The sequence below is a fragment of the Apium graveolens genome, chromosome 10 (assembly GCF_009905375.1).
Source record: "Apium graveolens cultivar Ventura chromosome 10, ASM990537v1, whole genome shotgun sequence".
Taxonomy (NCBI): domain Eukaryota; kingdom Viridiplantae; phylum Streptophyta; class Magnoliopsida; order Apiales; family Apiaceae; genus Apium; species Apium graveolens.
In genome coordinates, this window is record NC_133656.1 from 229114539 (window position 1) to 229128417 (window position 13879).

General features: G+C 32.3%; 2 protein-coding genes across 4 annotated transcripts; both read left to right on the forward strand.

Moving 5' to 3' along the window:
* Positions 1 to 523: 523 nt before the first annotated feature.
* LOC141690096 (vacuolar protein sorting-associated protein 26A) lies at positions 524 to 6497 on the forward strand. Of its 2 annotated transcripts, none has more exons than XM_074494710.1 (12): positions 524 to 749; positions 894 to 942; positions 1027 to 1101; positions 1773 to 1847; positions 1953 to 2025; positions 3124 to 3168; positions 3557 to 3668; positions 3879 to 3945; positions 4216 to 4260; positions 4529 to 4584; positions 4889 to 5064; positions 5883 to 6497. In XM_074494710.1, the coding sequence occupies exons 2-12, from the start codon at positions 940 to 942 to the stop codon at positions 6059 to 6061; spliced, it is 906 nt and encodes a 301-aa protein (XP_074350811.1). In that variant the 5' UTR covers positions 524 to 749; positions 894 to 939; the 3' UTR covers positions 6062 to 6497. The 2 variants fall into 2 exon arrangements, with proteins under 2 accessions (XP_074350811.1, XP_074350810.1); XM_074494709.1 differs by having other exon boundaries at positions 524 to 691.
* Positions 6498 to 9011: 2514 nt separating this feature from the next.
* On the forward strand, positions 9012 to 13343 carry LOC141689952 (uncharacterized). 2 transcript variants are annotated; one of them, XM_074494492.1, is made up of 8 exons: positions 9012 to 9382; positions 10054 to 10198; positions 10298 to 10466; positions 11095 to 11365; positions 11759 to 12024; positions 12130 to 12345; positions 12492 to 12594; positions 12876 to 13343. In XM_074494492.1, the coding sequence occupies exons 1-8, from the start codon at positions 9232 to 9234 to the stop codon at positions 12938 to 12940; spliced, it is 1386 nt and encodes a 461-aa protein (XP_074350593.1). In that variant the 5' UTR covers positions 9012 to 9231; the 3' UTR covers positions 12941 to 13343. The 2 variants fall into 2 exon arrangements, with proteins under 2 accessions (XP_074350593.1, XP_074350594.1); XM_074494493.1 differs by having other exon boundaries at positions 9244 to 9382; positions 10071 to 10198.
* The last annotated feature ends 536 nt before the right edge of the window (positions 13344 to 13879 follow it).

Sequence of the window (13879 nt, forward strand, 5' to 3'; positions counted from 1 at the left end):
CAAATTTAATGACATTTTAAATATACTAATATTTTATACTAAAATTATATATTTACCCTTATGTATTTTAATGTGCAAATGTTATAATATCATAGAGATACCTGATGTCACGTACATGATATTCTTCCATTATTAGGGTTTGTATAAATGTACAAAAATTTTAGGGCACGTGATGGTCAATATAAGTCAATATATTACTAAATATTAACTATTATTTTTATTTTTTATTAATTTGTGTTTTTATTAATTTTCATCTTTTGACGATTCAACCTACTTTTTATCAGGTCGATCAGTTAATCCTATCTCGCCCGATTTTTGATAGTTTTTTTTCAAAAAAATATACTTTGATGCGATTAAGACCGGTCCAACCGAGTTTTGATTAATCGGTCGATAAGTCGATTTGATTTTGAAAATTTTAAAATGTAAGTGAACTTATAAGACTGGATTATATAGACTAGAACATATGAGCTGGGCCATAGAGTGGGCTGAAGCCCCTAAACTCAACCCGAAGAGAAGAATAGTAAAAATGCGCACATGGTGGGCTTAGAAAAATCAACTAAACCACAGTTTGCTACAGTGGATTATTGGGTTTAGAGTTGAAACTCTATCTCTCTCTCTCTCTCTCTCGGCATCTCCGATCAGAATACATACAGATCGCTTTACGTATTTTTCAGATCCGGCTCTATCATAAGTACTCTCTCTACTCTCGCCATATATCAGCATATTTCAGATCTGGCTGTATCTATTTTGTATGTATACACTGTTTTGATCGAAATAGAACATTGTTTAATTCTATGTAGTAAACTTTAATTTATGTAAGTCGATTATTACGATGTTTAATTGAATTGAATTTTCGGTTTGGTAACATCAAGTTTGAATCTTAATATTTTCAGGTGTGTTTAGAGCTAGGTTTTCAAGTGGAATTTAAGGCTAAACAAAATGGTAAGGATATGCGATTGATTCAATTTGTTGTTTCAGTAACTGCTTTAATTCGAGGTGACACTATAGATGGTTTACTCTTTACAGAATTACATTATAGGAGCTTTCAAGCCTGCTTGTAACATTTCTATTGCGTTTACCGATGGGAAAAATCGCAAACAGGTATATCCGTGTTTATGTTGTTAATTCAGTAGATAAGACTGTGTTTGTTGACTGTGTGTATAGTGTTTGTGTAAAAATGTTCCGTGTTTCTAGTGATGGATATATAATGATACTTGTGTGGTTGAATTGTGAGTATAATGGAAATTGATTTATTCTAGAATTTAGATTGCCAGTAAAAAGGTTATGGAATCTGCGGGTTCTATCTTTCTTCTTTATGAGGGACTTCTGACATTTTAATGATATTACTATTGATTTTGTTGGGAAGCTAGGGAATGCTGTATAAGCATCTTGAAGCATCCGACTAATCCCTTCCTCGTATTACCTCCACATAAGAGCTTTGAATTCGGAGATCAGGAGAACCCCTTATCTCCAAGATGTTATAAAGATGCATGATCAATCGTCTTTACATATTCTGTTATTATGCAAACTTTTTACAAGCTTTATCTGGAGTGTGAATTGTGATATTCATATTGCTGGTGCATTTATTCCTTTTTGATAGTTTTCTTTGACAAACTTTTTAGCCAAACTCAATTTTTGATAGATTGCATTCATAGCAATGAGAGTTGTATTTGACCTTCATCCGGTCACACTCATATGGTTTATTGCAACATTTCCCCTTTTTAGAATGTAACTTCCTAATCACTTTTTACTGTTGATTTTGCGGTTCCTAGGTTCCAATGAAGAAGGAAAATGGTCAAATGGTTATGGTCCCACTTTTCCAAAGTCAAGAAAACATTTCTGGAAAGGTACTTTGCAACTGAATTGTTCTTGTTTAAAAATCGTATTTATGTATGTATAAATTAGCCTAATGTATCAATGCTGAGATAACACTAAATTCACCAATGTTTCAGATTTCCATAGAACCAGCTCTAGGGAAGAAGGTTGAACACAATGGCATAAAAATTGAGCTCCTTGGTCAGATAGGTAAGTGGTAAAACTTCTATAGCTAGTACCTTTCTTTGGTTAAATTATTACTTGTTCGATCAAAAGTTTTCTTCTGCAGAACTGCACTGAAAGAATGAAAGGTGTGCATTACGATCTTATTTGAGCTATTGATGTGAAACATGGAAGTGAACTTTTGATGTGTATTCATTTATGGTATTATTTAAGGATAAAGTTGATCGTAATTTAGTTAGATATAAATTATATTAGATGAATAGAACATGCAACACAAGGTTGAAGACAAGGAGAGTGATATAATTATGTGGATTAGCCGTAGAAAACCCACGAGAAGAGGAGTTTCATGGATCGCAACCCATAACAAGAGAGAATGATCTCAATTTAGTTCATCGAATAGTGTAAGATTACATCTTCTTGTACGAGTAAAACCCTAAAGGTTAACCACCATGTAAAATCTTAATAATAAAGAAAAGGATTCTTTTTTATTTTTATATTACTATTATCTACTCCCTCCGTCCCAATTTATCTATCTTGTTTGACTTTTTGCGGTCAAATTGACCGAACTTTGACCAAAAATTTCACATAGTACGTTATCGAAAATATATATAAAATTATATCATTAGAAAGTATGTTTAATCTACTTTAATATGTATTTTTTAGTTTTTCAAAATAATGAAAAAAATAAATTTTTATTTACGGTCAAAGTTGAGTCAATTTGACCATCAAAAGTCAAACAAGACAGATAAATTGGGACGGAGGGAGTATTATATTTCTAATGGCTAATACTTTAAATTACAATTAACTTTATTCCTAAATAAAAACACAAAATATACAAACTAATATTTTAATTCCATGTTCTGCATCAACTATGTTTAGCACTTTGGAAAGAGCAGAGGTTGTGATTTACTAATAAGCTAATGCTGCTGTGTAAGTGTTTAGCTCTATTTAGTAACTTCTCTCCATTCCCTTGTCATGGATAGTTTTACTTTTTAATGATCTATTGTTCTCACTTCCAGTTGTTGCAGGCCTTTAATTTTTTGGCTGAATCAGCACAGTATATTTGAAATAACTCTTGGTACACGACAAACTGTAGTAATGTCTTGTTATTGCATCTCTTTGCAGAAATGTACTTTGATAAAGGAAACTTTTATGACTTCACATCACTTGGTGAGTTTCATTGGGCCTTTCTGTTGTATATATTGTTTCTTTAGCATTTCAGTTATATATTGGAATATGATTAGATGCAACATGTACGAGTTCAAATTGATTTTAATATCTATTAATATGCTCGTTATGTTGATATTGGATAAATTTTTGAATTAAAGACACTCATTTCATAGAAATGCCTCCTTTCAAAATTATATTTAACGATTATTACTTGTAGTTCATGAGCTGGATGTTCCTGGTGATATATGCAACATGTACGAGTTCAAATTGATTTTAATATCTATTAATATGCTCGTTATGTTGATCTTGGATAAATTTTTGAATTAAAGACACTCATTTCATAGAAATGCCTCCTTTCAAAATTATATTTAACGATTATTACTTGTAGTTCGTGAGCTGGATGTTCCTGGTGATATATATGAAAAGAAAACATTTCCTTTCGAATTTTCAACTGTTGAAATGCCTTATGAGACATACAGCGGGGTGAACGTGCGGCTTAGGTACGTGGTATTTTAATTTTGTGCCTTCATATTCACACCTTATTTTGAACATTTAATTTTCTGATTTGCATACGTAAATTCTTTTAGTAGTTTTAAATCATCAACTGTCGTTTATGACTTCGAACTCTTTGTCTTTTTGTTACTTTTTTACTATATTACTGATTTATAATTTACGCTTATTTAGAGTGTTTAAAATCGTGCCTTTTTCAGGTATGTCTTGAAAGTGACGGTCAGTCGTGGTTATGCTGGAAGTATAGTGGAATATCAAGACTTCATGGTAATCTCCCCCCCCCTTTCCCTCCCTCTCTCCTCCTCTCCCTTCCGCCCCTTCTCCCTCTCGTCTAATAGCAATATGATTTTCTCTTTACATTTCAATGAAGTATCCTTAGTTTTTATGATGCCTATTCTTTTGCAAGTTTAGAATAGTTTATCTTGCATTCTTGTTGTTGATAGATTGAAATGTAATTCTGTGCCCTTGTTTTTTTGCTAAGTATTATTATGCCCTTGTTACTTCACTAAAAATATTATTTGGTACATCGTGCAACAGGTCCGCAATTACAGCCCGGCCCCATCTATAAACAATAGTATCAAGGTCAGTGATGTTTATAAATATTACGGATCACATTGGCGTGTCAAACATCCGGGGGCACAATGAAAAGTTTATACATCTTTTTTTTTTAATTTGCTGTATATTTTCTGAATTTTCCGTCACTGAAAATAAATGTATTTTTGTTGAACTACCTGTAATCAAGTAGTAAAAAATCGTTAAACGAAGTTGCAGGATCTTAAGCGCCTGCCCTGTTAATTGATAATAGAGCATGTTGGTTGATTTTATAATTTCTCATCTATATCTTTGGCAGATGGAAGTAGGAATTGAAGATTGCCTTCACATCGAGTTCGAGTACAATAAAAGCAAGTACGTGTTTAGTTATTGATATTCGATAATTTTATCCCTGGTAGACACGTGTAGGACAGAAGCACTTCTCAGTTCAAAACAGTTGGAGATCGTATTTAATTGTCATCTTAACGATTAAACAGACAAAACAAGTAGGAAGCTTGTTTTATGATTGAAATATCACATCCTAAATATAATGGTAATGCAGACAAGTTATTGAAGTGAATAATTAGATGTGTGTAGCTTGAGACAAATTTAACTATGATCAATCTATTTTGGGCTTAAGACGTATGTCTTTGTTTACTGACTGGGACTTGATATTCAGGTACCATCTTAAAGATGTAATTATTGGCAAGATATATTTCCTTCTTGTTAGAATCAAGATAAAAAATATGGATCTTGAAATCAGACGCAGAGAATCAACAGGTTCAGGGGCTAACACCCATGTTGAAACAGAGACGCTAGCCAAATTTGAGTTGATGGATGGTGCTCCGGTTAGAGGTATGCTCTTACCAGCCTTGGATCATTCTTGTTTTGTTTACCCTTCATTTTCTTTAAAAAAGGTGCAACCCTTCTCTCTTTAATTCTGTTATAAATGCTTTATACACAGCACTAAGTTTATCTAATTATTTGGTTCGAAGTACTATATTTTTTGATATAGCATGAAATTGAAAGTAAGCACATAGCTTTGTAACTCTAAAGGGGGTGTATTCTGTTTAGATTTAACAGATTAATAATAATCAATGGAATTTTAAAGATTGTTGCTAATTCTAATTATATGTAGAGTTTGTCAGAATTGATATACAATCTCGTAGAGTCTTGGTGATTTTACTAGTGACAAATCCTTCAAAGTCCCACAGATTTTGGTCGGATTTCAAAAAGTATAAAAAAAATTACGAAATCCACCAAAATCCGTCATTTTATGAAGTCCAAAAGAGTCCATAACTTTTTGAATACTATCAAATTCTAATGGACTATCTAAAATCCTAATTGAATACCCCGCCAGATTTGTAAGGTAATTTGAAATCTTGATCGAATTACCCTAAGATTTTAATGGATTATTTAAAATCCAAATTGAAAACACCTGTATTTTTTAAAATCCAAAAAGATCCTTAACAATACCAATTGAATACACCTACCTAAGAGTAATTTTCCATTTGCCAACATTTATATTTTTTATGAATGTAATTTTCCATTTGGCTGCCAGGATCAGTTCAATTGAAGTTAGATGGTGATTGGTGAACCTTTATAATATGATAAATTTGTTAGCCATGATTGTTTTCATGATATATGGGTACATATTTTTCTTGCTCTTATAGGTGAATCAATCCCAATCAGACTGTTCTTGAGCCCATATGAACTGACGCCAACTCACCGCAATATAAATAACAAATTTAGCGTGAAGTATTATTTGAACCTCGTCCTGGTTGATGAGGAGGATCGACGGTATTTTAAGCAGCAGGAAATAACAATATACCGCCTTGCAGAAACTTCTTGAATGTCTGCATGATGTATTTTTCTCTTGATAAATTTGAATTATATCCGGCTTTGTCCAGAGTGAGGCTCTTGAGTATCGACAAGGGCTGCAGTGGCACTGTGTCTATGGTTATTCACCTACTTTCTACAAGTCACTGCTGCAGTTGTACATATATGTGAGGGATAGTTGGACTACGCCGAATGAAATACCTGGCATGTGATTCAACTATTCAATGATTATATTTTTAGCTGATGATGGATATTAGACAAAATAATCAATAACTTTTCTTTTGATATCGGTGGATTACAACACTATGCTAATCTAGTGCTTATTGTGTGAATGTTGTGTGCGCGCACCTGTGTTGATGTTGTATTGCTAGTTATTTTTGTTTATTATTGGCAGCCTAAATTGTAGGCCTTGTAACTATATATTAAGGTTACTTCAGTTTTTGAAGATCTATGTGGTAGTGACATTTACATTTAGATCTACTTATGAAAGTATCAGACTGAAATACCATGTGAATAACATCCCAAATTGCAATTTCGAAAATCAAAATTCAGCTGAATTTTGTTTGAAAATCGTAATGAAAATTTATATAATTCCAATGAATTGGCATCTTAATCAGTAACATGTCTTATATATGTCAAATTGTGTAGTTACGCAGCTGTGATTCAGTGAAGATTTGGTGTTAAAAGTCCATGTTCACACAGTTCAAAAGTCAGAGACAATCGAGCAGAAGTCACGGAGCAGACCCACCGCAAATGGAGAGGTGGGTTTGTAATGGAACAGTTTAATATAGTTCAACTTGTTAGTATGTTTGGTAGAAAATGCCAGAATTCGTCATAAAAATGAAATGTAGAGTGTCAAGGTTGGTAGATTAGCATTAGTCAAAGGATTGGAAAAATGATTGTGCTGAAGTTCATCCCATGTCGTTACTACTTTACTTTGCCATTTGGCAAGTGAAGCCATAGTTGAGTCAACAATCTAGGTATGTATGGCAAAAGTGATCATATTAACACAATACTTGAAGGTCAATTTAGGTTGTGATAGAATGACTTTGTTTGACGTAATCCAATTATGTAACATGCAATTCTTGAATTGCTGTATTTTAAATAGGTCAATGAAATTTTAAGTTCCATTATTTTTATAATTATTACAAAATAAGAAAAGTTAATTACCAAACTCACCATGATCACCATAAGTTACTATTAAAACTCGATAAATTAATAACCTTGATTAGTTAATAATTTTTTGTAGTCTAGATTCGTGCTCTTTAATATAAATTAATAATTCGCTAAATTTATTAATAATTTTTTTATTAAACATATAAGTCTTGTATAATATGTAAATTAATAATTTCTTATTAAATCAAAAAATATATTAACTCCAAGATGTACTTTTATAATAAAATTTTAATATAACATGATTTCTCATAAAATTGATTTGTACTACTACTGTACAACATACATATTGCAAGAAAAAATTACTCAAAATTACTTGATGTCATTATTGTTTTAAGGACAAATTTTCGGGAGACCGACTATAGATATTTCATTCGGCTTCATTTTTATTTGTTAATCCGCTTTTATTTTTATTTGTTCATCATTGAACAATTCTCAGCTTCATTTTTCCATAGATAATCAATAAACTTTTTGGAATCCATTATATACACAATAATCAAATTTCTTTTCGGCATATATATTTGTAAATATTTGTTTAAAAAAATAAAAATGATATATATATCGATAAATTATTAATTTATTAATAATTTATCAATAAATTGAAAATTTATTAATTTATCGATTAATTAATATTTGGATTAATTAACAATTTTCTCGGATTTCGAGGATATTAATTTATCGAGATTTACCAGTACATAACTATCTAATATAAAAATATTAATTATTTATCAAAATTAACTACGAAGCCTGTAATTACATAGCAATAAATCAAATAATAATATTTTAAATATCTTGAAACTTATAATTGTAATTTAGTTTTGGAAAATGAACTAGTTTAAGTTCTCTGTGTAATTACGAAGTTGACGAAAACAAACAAGGCCTAAGTATCAGTTTCACAAATCTTAAAATATAAGTAATAATTAACTGATTTTTTAAAAAGACTCATATTTACATACATTTTTTAAAATATAAGTATTAATCACATAAATTTTGATTAAATCTTATTTTTATAAGTCAACAAAAATTACTTATTTCCATAAAAATTATAAATAAACATATTTTTTCTCATAATAGGTAACTTACTTTCTCATATTAGAACAGCCAAATGGCGGCTAAATCTTAATTAGTATTTAAAAAATATATATATATTTCAACTTAAATATATAATCTGTATTTATGAATAATAATATAAATTTAAAATGACACAACGAACAAACCTAAAACTGAATTAACACAAATCATTAGAAAAAAAATACATAATTAAAATAAATATTAGTCCTAATCCTAATAAAGTATGAATAAATATTCGTGTATTGTTGTTATAATATAAACTATTATGTTATTTTATTACTCCAAGGTACACATAAGTAAAATGATAAGTAGTCAGTTCAACCTAATAATTGTTAAAGTAATAATCTCTTTAAAATAATATTAAATAATGTACATAATATATTTTTATTCCCGATAAAATAATAAATTTGCTAAAATAATATATTTTCTTGATTTTAACCCTATTACTTTTTGTTTAAGTGTAATTCTTTGTTTTTTTTGAAAATAATTCTTTGTTTTGTTATTTGTCGACTGGAAAAAATGATGAAGCAAAAATGTCCACACTACTATTACACTCTTGCAATGTAGTCACCGACAGCCGGACCCAACCAGCTATCGCCACGTGGCAACGATCAGTAATCAAACGGCCGAAACAAACCGTGTTACATCCGCAGGGGCCTATCCGTTAACTTTCACTAGAAGAATAATAACACTCGCTTCTACTGTACCTGTACGTGACAACTACACCCCCATCTTATATTACACGATTCTATTCAATTCAATTCAATTATCTAAATAATATCTACATCTACATCTGAATCTATATATATTAGATTTTGAAGATCGGAATCTGAGTGTGGGAGATTTCACATTGCTAAACACATTTATTTATAATCTCTTTCTCTATCTCTCTCCACGGACAGAAACAAGAGAGAGACTGGGAGAGATTGAGAGAGAGAGATGGAGGCGTTTTATTACTTGGTGTTTGGGATACTGGGAGTGATAGTAGCAGCAACTGAGCTAAGCAAGAGCAACAAAGATCGTATCAACACTTCTCAGCCTTTCAATTCTTTCAAAAATAATTACCTCGTTGTTTACTCTCTTATGATGGGTACCTCCTCCTCCTCCTCTCTCTCTCTCTCTCTCTCTCCCCTCCCCCCCTCTCTCTCTCTCCCTCTCTCTCATTTTGTGCTTATTTATGCCTGCATTTTCTATTTTTACTTTTGATTTATGCTCAATTATGCTAATTCTATTGTTCTGTTTATCTCATTTTGAGTCAATTGGATGATATTTATTTTATATTTGAAGGATCTGTGTGCTTAATCTACTTCAATTCTGTTTCGTTGTTAACGTATCGGATCTGGATCCGGATAATTTTACAGATTTAGCCGCTGTATGTATAGTAATGTGAATTGTGAAGCTCAACTAAAATTCACAATGGATCTCTCACCAATTAATTTGGCACTGTCTTGTATCTAGCTAATCAACTGCTAAAAACTACATTTATTCATGCTATTAATTACTACTGTTTAATTATTAATCGGTTTTTTTGATACTGCTATACGATAACTGCATTTTTGGTGTAATGAACTTAGTTTCATCTACTGCCGTTTCTATGTATATATAGAAATATCATCCAGCCGGGATGTGCTATTTTCTGAATGTATTTAGTGTTGTATCAAGGCCATGCTTCATAATTCTACTTTAATTGCGGTTTCTACTTGTTTGAATTCTAGTTTAAATTTTTTCCCTAATGCTTTAGTCTTTCTTATGTGACTACAGCTGGTGACTGGTTGCAGGGACCATATGTGTACTACCTGTATACGACCTATGGCTATGGTAAGGGAGACATTGGACAACTCTTTATTGCTGGTTTTGGATCGTCCATGTTGTTCGGAACAATTGTTGGATCTCTGGCAGATAAAACGTTAGTCTCCTTCCCCATTAAAGATTTATTATCCACTGACACGTGAAATGTAATTTTACATTAACGTGTTTCTTGTTGGGTCACTAAAATCAATTTCAGGGGTAGGAAACGCGCCTGCGTAACTTACTGCATTACTTACATACTGAGCTGCATCACAAAGCACTCTCCTCACTATAAGGTTCTCATGTTGGGTCGTATCTTGGGTGGTATTGCTACATCCCTTTTGTTTTCGGCATTTGAGTCCTGGCTTGTGGCTGAGCACAACAAGGTACATGGTGATATATTTAAAAGTCTTAGCGCTTGCGTTTGCGCGTAAATTTTTGCTTATACGTCCTGTGGAAGTTGAAGCACAAAAGTATGTCTAAAAGTTAAAAACTATGACGAAAACCATCATTCTGTAAATTGATTTTAGTAGAATTTTTTGCCTTTTACTTTCTTTCTTTCTAGCATATATTGCCATTGCCTGATGTTCTTTATATAGATGGGCCATAGTTGAAATACATTCATATGATGTTTAGCTGTATTTGCAACTTATATAATTTTTAATATATAGTATAAGCTGTCCAATTTGGCATGTGTCCTTGTTAGTTGTAATTGATGCCGACTGATGGAATGAATATTATTTCATCGAGTTAAGATCAGGAAATATGATATATATTACATCTAATCATATATGTGCACATGTGACCTGTTGCCTGATTCCTCTTGTACAGTTCCTTTTCTTGTCAATAGACTGATACCAATATTTGACCAAATTTGGTTTTTGGAATTTTTCTGCTATTTTGTACATCTTATTCTTCTAGCGTTAGAAAATGTATTGCGTAAGAAGTATAATTAGTCATGTAATTTGCATTATCAGGGAAATCACCAATCTCTCTTTCTTCTTGTTTATGTAGAGAAATTTTGATCAGCAATGGCTCTCTCTAACATTCTCCAAGGCAATATTTCTTGGAAATGGTCTTGTTGCTATTATCTCTGGTTTATTTGGAAATATGCTCGTTGATTCCCTAAATCTTGGGCCTGTGGCACCTTTTGATGCTGCTGCATGCTTTCTTGCCATTGGTATGGCCATTATAATGTCATCCTGGACGGAGAACTATGGAGACCCTTCAGAGAGCAAGGACTTGCTTACTCAGTTTAAGGGCGCTGCTGTAGCTATAGCTTCAGGTTTATACTATGACTGATGCATCATGTTCTCTTTTCGTATTTCTAAAGTTTTGTTACTTGCATCATAGACCATGTTAGTTTTGTAGTTCTTTAAGGGTATGCTAGTCCTGCTAGTTCTTTGCCCAATTCAATTTTAAGAGTAATCATAATAGTGTATAATGGACAGATGTACCTCACTTCCAATATTAATAGTGTGTTGGTGCAATTTGTTTTTGGTGAGAATTTCGTCTGAATTTTACTGAAAATTAGTAAGTCGAATTGGTGGTACACTAATATTTATAGCAAATACTCATTACTAACATATTCAAATTATATGTGCATTCATTATATTTTATTCTTTATGTTATCCTGTCATTTTTAGTTTATGTTTTCTGAGTGGCCTTTTTGGAACAGATGAGAAGATTGCATTGTTGGGTGCAATACAGTCATTGTTTGAAGGGTCTATGTATACCTTTGTGTTTCTCTGGACTCCTGCTTTGAGTCCAAATGACGAGGAAATTCCCCATGGTTTCATTTTTGCTACTTTCATGTTGGCATCAATGCTCGGAAGTTCATTCGCGTCTCGCTTGATGGCTCGCTCGTCAGTTAAAGTTGAGAGCTATATGCAGATTGTATTTGTGGTTTCTGCCGCATCTCTGTTGCTTCCCATTTTGACATCGGTAATTTCATTCAGTTTTTTATTCTTTTTTCTATATTTCAATTTTGATATATACTAAATACTGCTTGCTGACACCTCTAAATTCTGCTTGCTTTGTTTGGAACAGTTATTGGTACCTCCTTCTGAAGAGAAAGGTGGAGGTATTAAATTTGCAGGTTGTCTCCAGCTTCTTGGATTTTGTACCTTTGAGGCTTGTGTGGGTATTTTCTGGCCATCTATAATGAAAATGAGGTCCCAATACATTCCTGAAGAGGCTAGAAGCACCATCATGAATTTCTTCCGTATTCCTCTGAACATTTTTGTTTGCATCGTGTTGTATAATGTATGTTTCTGAAAACTTTCTTTCTTCTATGGCTTAAACTTCAACAATAGTTTCTCGGTTCCAAAAACATTATTACAGCGTAGCAACTATTATACTTTTCTATTCTTTCTAAGATATATAAATTGTTGTTTGATGTGAATTTCCAGGTCAATGCCTTCCCCATCACTGTTATGTTTGGCATGTGCTCCATCTTTCTTTTCGTGGCCTCCCTGTTGCAAAGGAGGTTGTCAGTTATTGCAGAAAAAACAAGTAAGTTTCTATTTCTTGCAACCTGCTTCAAAGTTTTAGTATCTTTGTTCAAGTTTTCTTTTTACATGGAGTTATCAAGAGTGTAATGGAAAAAGCAGATATCATGTACTGATCTGATAGCATCGAGTAATCTGATAGAATTCGAGGTATCAGTTTATCTAATCTGATAGAAAATTAAGTGATCTAATATCCTTTATAAGTTTTTGTATACTTGCTTTCACGTGAAAAAGAAATTTGTAATGTTTTTGTTGCTAAATTAAAGAAATATGTACCTCCCACAGAGACAGAAGACTGGTCACAATTGAGGGAGAGGGACGCAGAGGCTGAACCACTGAATGATGCTTAGTTCCACAAAGTTGGAAGTGGTGTTGAGCAGTGGAAAAACTCTAGACGAACTTTTGCACAACTCATTTTAGTTAGCTATATATCCAATTTAGCAGTGCCAACAATTTATAGTAGTTTTGGCTTCTGGCATGGGAAGAAGTGGTTACTGAGGGCAAAGGTTGCAGCGGAAACATGTAACACCTAAAACTTCAACTCCCGGGAAGATATATTATTCAGCTGTTGTTTACTAGTCTTGTTGTTTTCTATTATATAGGTCAAAGTTTAAGGCCCTAGTTTTGCTCAAAACATTTTGCAAATTTTCGTATTCATACACAAGTGTTAAATGGCACAAGCAATTCTTTATACTTTTCATGTGTACTGCAATTATAAAAGAAATGATTTACATAATCTTATTTCCTTATTCACTCTGGCTCCAAGGATACAAGATATTTGAGTAATGCAGAACGAATTGAATTGTATTAATTCCAGCTTGCAGTCTGATTGAATTTAAGAACTCAAAGCATGCCTCCGGTCATACCATGACAATTTACTCTTAAATTTATATATATAATATTATTAATGCCACAAAATGAATCTCAATCATCTTTTTATTGATTTTCATGAGTTAATAGTAGACAAAGGTGATTTTGAAGAACATACACAATTTGCTTTAACGAACTAAAAATTCACGAACTACTCGCAGTAATGCCTAAATTTCGCTGAATAGTAAACAAACATCTATGGTTCATACAAAGATATATAGCTTAACATTTTTCTTCACGAAGTAGAATAGTTGAGGACCTGAGGTTCCTTGGCAAAAAGAAAATAAAATGTTGGGGTCTGAGGCCAAAAAAAAAAAAGCAGGCGATTCTTTTCCAAACGTGGACTCTGACTTGTAAACGGAACATATACCCTGAAAAAACAGCACAATAGCCCACAAGGATAGCCCATAGCCATACAT

Bases quoted from the DNA above. Each gene is read 5' to 3' on its own strand.
- LOC141689952 (XM_074494492.1), top strand. From the start codon at position 9,232: ATGGAGGCGTTTTATTACTTGGTGTTTGGGATACTGGGAGTGATAGTA. The intron at 11,366-11,758 runs GTTTATACTATG...TTTTTGGAACAG, and splicing joins TGCTGTAGCTATAGCTTCAG to ATGAGAAGATTGCATTGTTG. The intron at 12,025-12,129 runs GTAATTTCATTC...TGTTTGGAACAG, and splicing joins TGCTTCCCATTTTGACATCG to TTATTGGTACCTCCTTCTGA.
- LOC141690096 (XM_074494710.1), top strand. The intron at 3,169-3,556 runs GTGAGTTTCATT...TATTACTTGTAG, and splicing joins TTATGACTTCACATCACTTG to TTCGTGAGCTGGATGTTCCT. The intron at 5,065-5,882 runs GTATGCTCTTAC...TTGCTCTTATAG, and splicing joins GGATGGTGCTCCGGTTAGAG to GTGAATCAATCCCAATCAGA.